The sequence below is a fragment of the Gallus gallus genome, chromosome 6 (assembly GCF_016699485.2).
Source record: "Gallus gallus isolate bGalGal1 chromosome 6, bGalGal1.mat.broiler.GRCg7b, whole genome shotgun sequence".
NCBI lineage: Eukaryota > Metazoa > Chordata > Aves > Galliformes > Phasianidae > Gallus > Gallus gallus.
Window position 1 is genome coordinate 26,823,705 of NC_052537.1, and position 14,063 is coordinate 26,837,767.

A 14,063-nucleotide genomic window follows, 5' to 3' on the forward strand; every position below is an offset into this window, starting at 1 on the left:
TCTTACTTAGACTAATGGGCACATTAAGGGAATGAAGTTATAGCTATTTTTGTTATTTGACGCCAAACTATTTGGGGACACGGTATCCCGTGTGCGCCTGGCTCCATCACTTTTCTGCTTTATGGCCCCTTTCTCTTTCCTGGGTTCTGCCCACGCCTTTGTTAATCCACCCTCCTAACAAATAAATGCTCTGACTGTGAGTTCATGTGCACCAGAGAGCTGCTTCTGATTTATAGTAAGGCGAGCTAGAACAGCACTTAGGTCAGGATATCAGTTTTAGTGTACAAACTCCTGAGTGTGAAAATCCCCCCCCGGGAGGCATCGTAAAGGAGTGGGGTTTGATTTTCATCACGTTTGGAGATGCAGTGAGCATCTTAATCTCAACCCAGCTTAATAGCTACCAACCAGCTTAATAGCTAGCAATGCTTATCACCAGCACTTATCAACACCCATGGCACGGATGCTCTGACAAAATTATCCTAGATTTTATTTTCATAAATCAGCAGCAACGGGACAGCCAGTTCAACACCAAAACCACCATTTGTTGACCACTAATACAGAGCATGCCTCTTGCTGAGGGTAAAAACCTACAGATAGGTTTCCTCCATGGGCAGCAATAAGCACAGTGCACATCAGGAGGGTGTGAACCTCTTGTACAGCGGTCTGCCCTTGTTCAGTTCTACTGCCCAGCCACTGCTCCTCCTCTCTCTCCTGGCACTGCTGCAGCAATACTTCGAGGCTGGGACGAGGCTCAGGTAAGGCGGGGGCCAGGTGTGCCAAACAGCACGGTACGTCAGAGCAAGAGGCACAGGCACAGGAATGAGGGTTGTGCACTGAGTTTTCCCTGCTGAGCTCTTCTCTGTACGCATCGAATGCACGCGATCCATTTTTTCACGGGATGTGATATAACGCTGTGCAAAGTAACACATCCTGGTGCCTCCCCACGGCCGTACAGCGGTGCCGTGGCTGCGCTCCCGCTGCCTTCCGAGCCACCGATCGTCGCCTTTCACCTCCTCAAACTGTGATTACCGGCAGCTGAAGGTGGCTGTCGCTGCCCCTCCTAAGGGCTCTCTGTGCTGCTGTGACAAGGAGGAAATTCGCACAAAGTCCATTTATTTTTAGTGGATGATCGGGGAAACGGAGCCCTTACTTTAAACACGACGCAACAACAGCGTTGCTCGCTAAAACGCTGTGTCCGTGCATCACCTCACTGCCTGCGGGCTCTGACCTGCGCTCCCCTGGGTCCCGCTAAGCAGACACTGCGGCATCCCTCAGAATGCATTTGTAGGAACTGTGTGCGTTGCAAAGCGACTCATAGTAACCCGTGCTGATGGCCAGGCAGCCTGAAAGGGTCCCTCGGTGTTGTGTAACTATTAAGTAATCGATCAGTTGATTCCCACTGCCTCGCACCTGGTCAGCGCTCCCCATCTGCGCACGAAGTGCAAAGTACGTGTTAAACGCGAGTCACGTTTTCCCGTCACAGGTGGTGGTATTTTGTAGCCACGTAAGCGGCTCTGCCCGGAGCGGAGAGAAACCCCGACCCCTCCAGCGCCGCTCCTCTCTCGCACGAAGGTGAATTTTGAAAGCAGATCGCCTATACCCGCATCCCTTCGCACGCGGGGGAGGGAGCTCCGCGTAGTCCCTAACGCGACGCTCTCCGACACGCAGACACCTTGCGGAGGAAGCACGAAGCCCTGAAGGAACGCTTCTGGAGCGCTACGAGCAGCGCAACCTCCGCACCGCGGCTCAGCCGCAATGCTCGCCCAAAGCACGCGCAGGTAAAACCCCGGTGCCCGGCTGCCTGCGGGGCCGCTCGTCCCCCGGCAGGTGCGGCCGACGGACGGAGGCGGGGGCCGGGCGCGGCGCCCAGGTGGGGCGGGGTGGGGGGGGGACCCTTCCCCGGGCGTTGCCGCGACCGCCCCCGCGGCCCCCCCAGCGCCACTGCGGCTCCGCGCGGCGCCGGCCGCCCCCGGCCGGTAGCGGCACCCTCCCGCAGGGCGGGCTCAGCCGCAGGGCTCCTGTCCCGCCGTCGCCAGCCCGGCGGGGGTGGGTTGGGGGGGGGCGCGGCGGAGAGAGCGCGGTCGCCTGCGGGGCCGGTCCTCGGCCACCGTCCCTCCCTCCCTCCTCCCGCTCGGTGACCCGCTCCTCCCGCCCGCCGCAGCGGCCTCCCCGCATGGTCCCCGCCGCTGCCATGAGCCAGGCCCCGGCCCCCCGCGGCTCCGACCGGCCGGAGAGCGATGCCCGCAGCGGAGCCCCCAGCCGGGGCCCCGGCAGAGGGATGCCGCCGCCGCCCAGCCTGCCCCAGCTCCTCCACAAGTAAGAACCGCCCCGCGATCCGCCGGGCCGGGAGGGCAGCGCCGGGCAGCGCCGGGCAGGGCACGGGGTCGCTTCCCTCCCCGCCGCCGGTGCCCCCCGGAGCCCGCACCGCCAGCCTGGGCGGGCAGCGCAGCCGCGCCCTACAGCCGGCACCGCTCCCCTGCTGGGATAAGCTCCGTTCGTCCCTAAGCTCCGTTTTTCCCCGGGCTCTGGTTGAGCTCCGTTTCCCCCAGGCCGCTGCTGCCGGGCTCCCGGGGCTCGGCGCCGCTCGGGGAAGTTCCCTGCGCCGTGCTGGGGCCGCGGGCAGCGCGTCCTTGCCGGGCCTGCAGCGCTGGCATCTCTGCGCGGCTGTCCCCAAACCCGGCCTGCGTGCGGGGAGCGGTACCGAGGGGGCAGCGAGCGGTGGGTCCTGCTGGAGTTTTGCCGTTCCGTTTTCTGTCCGGAGAGAGAAAAAAGAAAGCGCTTTTGCCGTGCAGTGCGGTGGCGCGGGTGGCACTAACGTGGGCAAACGAGAGGCCGGGTGTGCGCTCCGTGGTCCCGTCGTGTGACGCACGAGTTGAGCTGTGCACGTTCAGATATCTGTGCCTAATAGTCAGAACGCACTAAAAGAGAGGGGCTCCGACCAAGCAGCAAACCCGCGGGTGCGCGCCGGGCTGCCGGGCCCTACAGCTGTAAGGTTCGCAGCCTTGCGGCGCTGCGGCTGTCCCCGTGTCCTCATGCCCACGGTTTGCTCTCGGCCGGCCCTGCGCTTCCCTCCGGCCGCAGCCGGCTGTGAGAGCGCCGCTGTGGGCATCGCCTCCACCGCTTTGACAACAAAAGCAGCGCTGCGCCTTAGGGAGGTAATGCTTTCAGTCCCGGCGCTGCTTTCGGCACGTGCACTGACATCCGTGTAAATATTCCGGTGTGTTTTAGCTTTGCAGAGTATTGTTTTGAGTTAGGTTATCATCTACAGATATTGATGAAACCAGAGTTCTAAGGTCACCGTGGAGTGTGGCCCATACGGTGCATGATGCTTGTGTTTCCTTCTATTCTTGCTCGCTTTTCTGGTGCTATATCTTGCCCTGTCCGTACGTTAGCCGTTCCTGTTGTCTGTGCCTTCATGGGCACATCTATATCCACGTTCTTATGCCAAAGTCACATATACAGACCGGGGAGTTTGCACTGAAACACAGGTGAGTAGCGCTGGGAGGCTGAGGAGCTCCATGGGGATGGCAGTGCGGTGGGATGGTGCTCATGGTCTGTGCACGCTGGCTGTCGCTTGGAAAGCCCAAACCGTGGGCTCTGCCATCGGCCCTCACTCCTTAATGCTCACCGAGGCTTTGCAGGGCTGCGCAATGCGCTCAGGACTGACTCATGATTAATTTTATAACGTGCACGCTGTACACAGAGCCATCCCTTTTCTACCAGCTGAGCCCGCTATTGAACCCCACGTAGGAAAACTTGAAATCAATTTCTTTTCGGGTCTCTTTTGGAAGGAAAGTTGTGAGGCAGCTCCCGTGCTCTGAGCGCCCTTTCCCATGGCAATGCAGTGCCGGGCGGTGAATGTGGGCTGTGTCCATCTAAGGCCCTGCAACTCGATCGTGCTGTTTTTGAACCCTGTGACATAGCCTTGCTTGCACCGCTGCGTTTACGTTACAATGAATACATCTCTGCTCTTTAATTATGTTTAATTACAATTACCGATACAAGTTTGGCATTCCATGTATCCGAATTGGATATTCAGTGCATTTGATGGTTACGTGGAAGGGGTGTATTAGAGCTTATCTTAAAGTGCTGGTGTGAATGTATTGCTGGGACGGGTGCAGTGCCCGTGCCCAATGAAATAAGGCACTTTGGGAGGCTGAGGGCAGCAATCCGTCTGTCTCAGCATGAGATAAAGTTGTGGTTGTGTTACTGGAAAAGAAAATATCCACCTCTTGTTATTTTTAAACAAACAGCAGCTGGCACAGTTTTGTTTTGCTCTCTGGATGGCCCTTCTTCCCCTGCTTAGAAACTGTTACAGGTGTAAGGTGAGGAGCAGGCAGAGCTTTCTGAGAGGGTTATGGCGTTGGATGGGGAAAATACTTAATGTTTTCCAGGAGTTAAAGCCTTTTTGCAGTCGGAACTGCTATGGAAAAGCTGGGATTGTGCACTTTGGGGGCTGACTGCCAAAAACATATGGCAGCATAAGGAAGAAAGCAGAAGGCAGAGAAGAAGGGGCTGACAGTGGGAGCAGTGTTGGTGAATGTTCATAACCCGCTCTTCTGAGCAATGCTTTGCTTGCTGTTGGGGGGTGGTATTACTAAATGTAACACCTCAGTGTTTGGCGAATATATCACCTGTTGTGGCCTTGTCTGGAGTGTGTGGGCACCGTGGGAGAGGGGAGACTGCAGTTGGTGTGATTCTGGGTGTGATTCATTGCCGTGCAGTGGGGCAACGGGCTGGAAGTACCTGGGGAGGCTGGGAGGGGAGCGAGGGCTGGGCACGGCCTGGCAATGGGGGCCTTATGTGAAGAGTGCTCTCTGCAAACTGAACTCTGTAATCACAGGAAACCTGATTGCACTGAAATGCAATCCGTTTGTATGCTTTAGTGGCTAGCTACCTGCTTTCAGTTCTAATGATTTGCCATGGGCAATAGGTGCCCAGCGGAGGCGGAGTGCTTCCGCACTCCCTGCGTTGATACAGAGCGATGCGTTTGTTTTACACGTGGAGTAAGGCATCCTGAAACAGCCGGGGGGGGAACGACAAAGTGAAACCATTATGTTTTTTTCAAGGGGTTTTGCCCCACAGCTTCTGAGCTCCTCTGGAAGGAGGATGGAATTTGCAACATCTGCGCCCGAGTCGTCATCATCCCGTGCCAGGGCTGGGGGCAGCGCTCCGAGCTCTCCTTTCCTGCAGCACTTTGAGGGAAGCACATTGGGGGGGAAAAATAACAGCCCATTCTTAATTATTTGCTATTTGTTTCATTTCACTCCGTTCTGTTGCAGCAGGTGCCGTGGCATTTTGTTTATTCACTTACTTGAAGCGCATCCATTTTGCATCTAGTTTTGGGTTTTTCATTTTCTTCTCTCTATCCTTTTTTTTTTTGTTTTCTCGACACGAGGTCTCTCAGGAGAGATAAAATATGAATGTACTCCCCTTGTATACATTAGTCATGGCAAATAGTTTGGCATATATGGCAAAGACAAAGCTGATACTTAACAAGGGGACGCTGGGAGAAACACTGCTTTCACTGTTTCTCTCCTCAGTGTTACTGACCCAGCCTTTCCCTACTCGTTTGCCTTTTAAAGTACATCTCCTGCACCTGACAAAGCCCTGAAAACTCATCTACTTACATATAACTCATCCCTTAGATAAGACATTACCTAAAGATCAAAGATAAGTTAATTCTGTGGGTATTTTATTTTAAATAGAAAGGGCTGAAAGTGTCAGCTTTTTTTTTAAATAACTTTTAAAATAATCTTTATGAAACTCTTTTTTTCTTTATTTTAACCCAACATCCTACTGGGACAGGAGCTCAGTTAAATGCAGCCAGGAGTTGAAGAGGGACTACAGAGGTACAAAGAAGAAATGGGTCAGAAAAAGTCATTTAGAAGTGCCATCACATGTGCCAATATCTCTATGCAGCCTGGCTTTTACCATCTGTTATCAATAAACTCAGAGCTGCCCAGAAATGTTGAAATTATTTTAGGTATTTAAGTGGGGGCAGAGAGAACGGCAGCGGTACCAACAGTGGTAAAAATGAAAATAACCCATTTTTATGAGAAGCTGTGTGGTAAGTGGTTTATGGCATGCAGCACACGGCAGCGGAACTCTTTGCTGTAACTAAGTCGCCTGGATCTTGCTCTTTTATTGGGAACCTCATCCTGCTGTTCCCATCAATGGGAAGACTGGGAAATGTGTTCTTTCGGGGCTCTTGGTTCAGCTGTTGTTGATGCCGACCTGTGTGCACCCAACTGAGGTACGGCCGTGCCGTGGGGATGTGCTGAAGTCTTTCTGACCCGTCCGGAGGAAAGGAAAGCAGAGGTGGGTGCAGATCTTTCTGGGGACTGTCAGAATGGGAGGAATTGGATCTTGGAAAGTCTATTAATGCTTTGGAGAGGGCTGCGGAAATGCCTTTAGGAGGGCAAGAAATGGATTTTTGTGTGAAATAATTTTGGTCGCTTTAAAATACCCCTCTGGATAGAATCTGCTCTTCCCGAGGAGCGTGCTGGCTTGATTTATTTTTAAACTAAATCTTTCAATCAGATTTGCAGCTGGACGCTCTATCAGACTGACTTTATTCCCCTGAATTCCACTCTCCCGCCCCCCATTTTCGTCCCATTTTATAGTTGGTGTGAGGATGTAATCGCTCTGTTAGCCTCTGCCCCTCCACGTCCAGCTGCTTTCTCTTTGTCACACTAATGACCCGTCACTGTGAAGCTGTCACTTTGCACAGTGGGTGAAAGCAGAAAACCTGACCCCTTGGGTTTTGGAGACGTTTAATATCTGTCCCATTCTGACAAGTCAAGCCTAGCCCGTCTTGCTAATGCCTCTTGCCTGTTTAGAACAAGTGCAAAATAAAAGCCCTGTATATTCTGTGGCACGAAGGGGGCAAAGGGCTGTTTCATTAATGGATCAGAATTTCACGATGAGCGCAAAGAGGCAGTAATTTTTGTTGCATTAAAAAATAAAGGCAGCAAGCTTGCAAACTTGTGAAATGTAACTGTGATAGATTTCAGTTGCACCGCAAACGATATATTTTGTCTTGTGCATCTGGGGAGCTGCAGGGAAGCCAATACGTTCAGTTTTTAAATGCCCAAACTGGGAGGTGAGCAGGACTGGGGTGGGATCGGGCTGTGCTTTTGTTGCACTGAGTGTCGGTGGTGCTGTTCAGTTCTGTGCACTGTGGCTGTTTTCCTGCAGCGGGGAGGTGCAGGGGTTGGTGGTGTCATACAGAACAGACTAAGCATTTCTGCAAGAAGTGGCATGACAGCTGAAATTACTTTTATAGAGATAATAAATACTTTTCCGTGGGCTTTTCTGTGTAGCGTGGTTGAAAAGTAGCAGTTAATTGACCACAGTACATCTTACCAGTAGGAAGGGGTGTTGGTTCTGCCTCTGCCAGTTAATGTGTTCTTCCCTTAGGGGAAGTACATTTGTTAGGCTGGTGGTGCGTACAGCTCATTGCACTGACTGAGTTTTATGGTTCTCTTTTTCTTCTGTTTGCATTGTTTGCAGTCCTGCGTTTCCTCCGCTCCCCCACCCAAAAGCTCTTTGTTGCAGATTATACACTACTCGGTGCGAGGAGGGGATCTAAAGAAAAGGTGGCACTTTGCTCCTAAAGTACTGGAGAGAACTATGAGCAAAGTAGAGTGAGGTATTTTTCTGCCCCGTGCTCCTCTTATCTCCCAGGCTCTTCCATTAACACATCTTAATGTCCACACCCCTGCTAGCCCTGTGCTCCACACCATCCATTTGTGCCCCAGTAGTGACACATTCTTGTAAGGTCACCTACAGCTTTCTTCTGTTGTATCAACCAACGGCCAACCATTGGGCTCTTCTCTTTATTGACCTCTTCATTCAAGGTCACTACTCTATCTTGTAGCAACACCCCCTCTCTCGAGATGGCCCAAGAGGTTTGACTCGGGTTGCTCTGATGTGTGTTCTGCTTGGGGTGTTGCTGATGTGTCTGGGGGTGAACTTATTTGTAAGTAATGCAGGAAAATGGTTGGCTGGGATGGTGCTCGTAGGTACCTCAGTCGTTGCAATGGATGAATGGGTCTGTAGGGTCTGAAGTGATATAAACACAGCAGCAAAAGCTCTGTCGTACTTGCATCTGAGTCAGCTTTTGTATTTTCTGCACCATGTTGGATGTTACTGGAACATTTCCTTTCTCCCAGCATGTAAAGTGCTGACAAACTAACAATGAAATTTAAAAGTATTACCTTTGGTAGGTCAGAATTCCAGAAGACAGGGTGTTGTTCCTATAGCCTATGTTTTGGAGGGTTGTTTTGTGTGTGTTTCTGTGTTACGAAGTATTAAGTGATTCATTTTCCTTGAAGGGGGGGAAAAAAAAGTAAAACAGAATTTTTCAGGGACTAGAGATGATTAATTTCACTTTGGTTAATCTGTATTTGTGCAAAGCAACACCTGTCTCATAATGTATTTAATATCATAAGTGGCCTATCCATTTTTCCATCCATTTTGCTTGTCAGGGTAAATAAGACTTAAGTTTCTCTTTGGATATAGTGTACATGCTTCGATAGTGCATGTACTAAGAGACTGATCTTGCAAAGCCTTATTCATACTCATGAGGATTATTTTTTGTGCATAAGGCTTTAGGGGATCAGATCCTATCACCCAAGTCTCCGTGAATATTTACTGCCTCGTTTTTCTTTGCCAGGTCACTGGGAATTTGCACAGAATCATTAAGCACAATTAGTATTGATAGGAAACACCCAATATGTTAGAAATCTAAGAAAACAATTAAGGGAGACTTTGTGTTGCAGCATTGGAGCTTTCCTTCTGGAAGAGAGCATGGAGCTGCGGAGTATTGGTCTGCACTCCTGCGTGCTTTTTAATAGTGTAATAGTGATATGAGGTGTTTAAAAAACAGTACTGGAGTGTAAAACCTCTCAGTGGTGGCTGTATGTGGCAGCTCAGCCTCTTTCGAGCCCCGGGCAGGGCCATTTGGAGCCATTTCTGTGCAGCGTGCTGCCTCCTGTGCACGTTCCAGTCCTTGGCACTGCACTGTCTGTCATCTCCTCCGGCACAGTAGAACAGAAGGCCCTTTTGTACCAAGAAACATGCAGAAGGGAGACTCCTCCCATGATTCTTATTGATCTGTGTAGCATAATGGACTTTTTTCTTTTTTTGTGTCCTTCTTCAAAGCTTTAGACCTACTCTTTGGCTCTGGTGTTTCTGTCACTTCAAGCTGTATTGTCTGAATGGTGGTAGCAGTGCCGTGACGCTGAGGACTTGATTGGCAAGTTTTAGCTGTGAGTACATTTTCACAGCTGATCCATAAATCCCCAACAGACCATTAGGAGCTTCAGAGCAGCTCTGGCAAGCTCCCCTACAATAATTGTAGTTTTAAGTCTGTTATATTTAGTTTTCTCACCTCCTAGCGGGATGCCAGGGAGCCCTCTCTAGAAGCAAACACTACAGTCCATGCTGTGCTCCAAGCTGGCAGCTTGCACAGAGCCCAGCGTGGGAGGAGGGCTTGCTGCTCATGGGCAAGGCAGAGAGCATCCAGGGGTGTGAGTCATAGCACACAGACCCCTGCTCTGTGCTGAGGCATTTCAGGAATTGGAGGGGACCTGGAGCACATCACTTCCCACTCCTGCCTCTTGTTCCCGCTCATAGGCGGGAGCAAGGGGTCAGGAAAGTGGCTTCCTCAAGCTTAAACATGGCGGAGTTGTATGTAGCTCTGAAATAGCTCTTAATTTAAGATCTCTGAGGTAATTTTACTTATTTAGCTGCAGCAAAGCTGACAGTTCTGGGAGTGATCGTATCTGTAAGAACTCTTTTTCTCCAACATGGGCAGCAGCAGGGAGAGCAGCAGTGTTTTTTTTGTGTAATGGGACTTGTAATGATGTCAGTGCAGCAGCTGGAGCCTGGCTTGGAGACCACATCCACTTTGGGCTCGTTGCTCTATGGCCATGAATTAAAAACAGTGCTGTGGGGACTGAACTGTGTCTTTGTGATGCTCTGGAGGATGCCTCTTATGCAGCCTAATAAAGCCAGAGGAGGGGTTTCTGTTGCTTTGGATTTGGATACAGCTGCATGGGCTCTGGCAACAAGCTCTAGTTTGGCTGATTGTTTGGGCAATTCATGTAAATTGTGTATGTTTCTTTTGGAAATTTCCATTTGCCAAGGGTGCACTTGTCTCTTGTTGGAGTCTGGTGTGTTACCTTGCTGAAGGGAGAAGGGGCTGTGTAGTAGGAAGGGGATGGCTGTAGGCAAACTCTTCCAAACGGCTGCTGCTTCCTCTTCTAGAAAAGCCTGATACAAAACAGTTAGTGGATGATGGTGCATCTCTTGATCATCTGCAACATAAAATCAATCATTCTTACCTAAAACCTGTAATTGATTTCTTTGCACAGATAGGTGTCAGAGAGTCATTATCTGAGTTATATATAAAAAGGGAAGAAGGAAGAATTAGTGCCAGTCTTTTCAATGAGTTTTCAAAGAATTCTTGTTAGTGCAAGGAAGGAAGACATTTCATTCACACTAAAAGCTCCTTTGAGCAAGAAAGCTGAAGATTTGTTGACTGGGGTCTTGTTAGGCTAAGTGTAGAATAAGCAGCTACAAGTCATGATACAGAGTGGTGATCTTGTTGTACAAACTTCGTGTTGAACTTACACAGGAGGCAGTAAGAATATCAGGTGACAGCCTTCCTGCAAGGAGGCATCTCTGACCAGAGGTCTTCAGTAAAAGAAACAGAGTTGGTCACCTCTTCAATCCTTTCTTTCCAGTGCATTTGATGCAAGATGCCAAGTGGGAGGTGTTGTTCCTGTGGTGGGGATTGCTGTTGATGCCTGGGCCAGTTCTGGTATGCGACACCTAAGCTAGAAATGCTAAGAGTGATAAATGAGCTCATTACATCTGTAGAAATGAAATTCAGAGCATGCTTCAGCCGGGAGGAAAGACAGTGCCTTTCATCTGTATCTCGTAATGGAAAAAGTTTTTGAAACAGTGTGGAACATCTACTGTGGCTGGCTTGGGATTGATGTAGGCTTGTGGAAAAAGAATACAGTGGTTTTAGGAATAAAAACAGGAGATACTAGGAATGTGGGTAAAAGAATGCTGTATCTTAGGCTCATCTACATAAACGTGCTCTGTTTAATATCAAGAACAGAATGAGTGGGCAGCGGCCAGAGGACAACAAGGACCTCCCGTGCATTCGGGCAGCTTGATGAGATAATGGGCTGTAGATAAGGATGGCAGGGTGTGCTCGCTTAGTGACTGCTGGCCTGCAGGGTGCTGATGCAAACTTCAACCAGCTTGCAGTCCATCTCTATGGCAAGTAAATTTTGGAAATACATGGAGAGCTAGCTGGTGTGAGTCAGGGACCAGCACTGACACGTATAGCAAGTTTACAGATGGAACCTAACAGGAAATTATAATTAAAAGGATAAGCATAATTGTATGAGGGACAGAGGCATCTGGAGTCCTACTGCTGATTGTTGGTCTAAAATACGAGTGAGGGAATGCAACCATGGGAGACAAGAGGAAAGTTTAGAAGACTTGTTTTCCCTGCAGAATCAACTCAGGCTCTTACTTAGATTTTTAGCTGTAAGACTACTATCTACCCTCTGCTGAGATAGCTGTCACTTTGGCAAGAGCACATAGACAAAATAATCTGAGTGCTGGTTATCCTCCAGTACCATTTCCACCATTCTCTGAAGGTCAGAGAAGTTCTGTGTAATGCTATTGACCAGAAAAGGGATTTCACCCCTGCCCCACCACGATGATTTGCCAGACTCAAGCAGTGTTGTATGGGCTGGGAGCTGCTACGGGGGAGCACCGCTGTGTGAGGTTGGCTAATTGGGGATGTTGGAAAAGTGGGAGGTGTGAGGGAGGCAGATCCCAAAGAAGAATCCATCTTTATGTGGTGGAAAGCCTACGTACTTTGCCCAGACTCCCTGAAGGAGTTGGAGAGTTATGCTGGCATTACGTCAAGCAGCCTCTTCCCCTCCTGCCCCCTTCAATGAAGCTTTGGTCTAGTTGGTATCAACATTTTCTTTCCCAGCTATTAATTAAAATAAAAAAGAATATAAAATGATCTCCAGGTGCAAAATCAGTCATTTTCTTTTATCCTCATGGGAGGAAGAAGTGTCCCACTTACCATTTTAATAATTGCAGGCAATGACCAATGGGAAAACTGAGCGTCTTTTCCCAAGTGGGATTGAAGCAGTCGGGGCAGCTGGGAGGTTCTGCAGCTTGTGTGTACGTCTTTGAGAGCATGAATGGTTTGGAGAAGCAAAACAGAATGTTTTCCTGATTGAAAGGCTGCCTAGACTTATCTAGGACTATGGCTGGTTATTAATAGAGCATGCTGCATTTCCTTCACATAAAGATACGAAGGGCACTTTGCTGAGAAAAAATCCTGCTGTGCCTTTCTGTCTTTGGGCCCAGCTCATCACCCAGCTAAAATTAAAAGGTGAAGTCAGGCAGTTCTTGCTCTCTATTTTTAAACTGCTTCAACATATGAATGTGAGTGTGAAATCTTTCTTTAGGCCTCTCTTAACTTAATTACCTACTTATTCAAAATATCCTCTTCTCAAATTGCTGAGCTATAATTATATTCATCTTTTCTGTGGACACACTGGAAAAGTGCATGTTTTTCTTCGGCTAGTCCATGTTTGTTAATGTTGTGCTGAATTCTGTAGTTCTGTAGTTTTTACGGCAATGGAAGCCTTATGGTAAGTGCTTGAGATCTGTTTGGGTGTGTTAAAAAGAATAGCAAGTAAATGATGCTTTTCTGTATCTGTTCTTTGATTTTTCTTTCAGAAAATATCATAGAGAAGCCTAACTAGAAAAAAAAAGTTACCTATCTCAATAGTTTTCATTTGATCTTAATAATGAGAAGTGATGTGACTGCTGAAAATACTTTGTTACACTTTGTTTTTTTTTTATCTTTTGTTCTATGCAAGCTTACTTCTATTCACTTTGTTCATCTGCCTTTTCTTTTGTGTTCGGGGGGAAGGGGTGATGTAACCCCAGTGCAGGATGAGCACTGGAACTGCTCATAAGTCATGGATTTGACACACTTTTGCACTAATTTGGGTATGTGGAATTCATCTTCCTTTGTTCCAGTGAATCTATCAAAAATGCCTTTATAATGGGATCGAGTGCTCTTTGCTCGCAGACATCACATTCTCCAGACTCGTTTCAGCCTGCAGAGGGTGTGCTTTCCTCCTCCAAGGCATTCCCTGCGTTACCCGTAACGCACCGTCCTGCTATGCTGAGTATCTGTCACTGCACTTAGAGGTACACAGGAAAAGGGCGTCTGTCTGTCTGTCCCTGTGATGTCTGCTCCTGAATTTCTCAGACTATCAGGTATTTGATGTGCAGGCTGTACCTGTGGGCTTCTCTTGTACCCAGAGTAGTGTTACTTCTTCAGCACCGGACCCTTTTGTGATGAGAGGGACTCTTGAGAGCGTTTGTTTCTTTGCATCCTCTTTTTGGGACCATTGGTAGCAAGCGTAGTTCAAAATGGAGAGGTATATGATCTGTCTTTCTCAGTGTTTGCCTAATTTCTTTGCTTTTGTCAGTGGACCAGCTGTGCCATCAGACATCCTATATGATGGTCAAGCAGTCGTCATGCCTCTATCATGTCAGTAGTGATCCGAAGCTAGATGAACTTGGTAAGCTCTGAGCAGTGTTACCTTTGGTGCCCAAATACTCCAGGGTTGTGAATATGGGAATCTGTATTGAGCTTTACCTCTGGCAGATGAGTAGACCATTTGCTGCAGGCTGTCTTTAGGGCAACTGGTGCCTGGAGGCAGCAGTAAGGGTGGTTAGATCTCTCCAGGCAAACCCCACATGCTGTTCATCTGGTTGACGTTCTTCTGTGTCTCCCTCTTCACTTACCAGAAATACCTGAGATTTCACGTGCGTGGGTGTTGGATGACAGCGTGTTTGTGTTGCTGATGAGAAACATTGCTATTCGTGGTGTTTAGTGGCAATACAGTTGGATAGCTAGACAGTGATGTTAAGTAACGCAGATCTGGAGCCGTGGTCTGTTGGACTCATCTTCCCATTCTGATCTCTGTGTTGGA

The 14,063-nt window shown here is 49.1% G+C and overlaps 1 protein-coding gene across 6 annotated transcripts in view; it reads left to right on the forward strand.

Annotated features, from left to right (window-relative positions):
• Nucleotides 1–1,498: 1,498 nt before the first annotated feature.
• RBM20 (RNA binding motif protein 20) overlaps nt 1,499–14,063 on the forward strand; it is a 93,848-nt gene continuing 81,283 nt past the window's right edge. For 4 of the 6 annotated variants that reach the window (XM_015288973.4, XM_015288974.4, XM_015288975.4 and 1 more), the window contains exon 1: nt 2,163–2,316. In XM_015288973.4, coding sequence (XP_015144459.2) covers nt 2,174–2,316 — 143 coding nt within the window. In that variant the 5' untranslated portion in view covers nt 2,163–2,173. Of the gene's footprint in view, nt 1,779–2,162; nt 2,317–2,541; nt 3,489–14,063 lie in introns of those variants that run through there. The other 2 variants (XM_040702995.2, XM_040702993.2) reach the window with 2 other exon arrangements.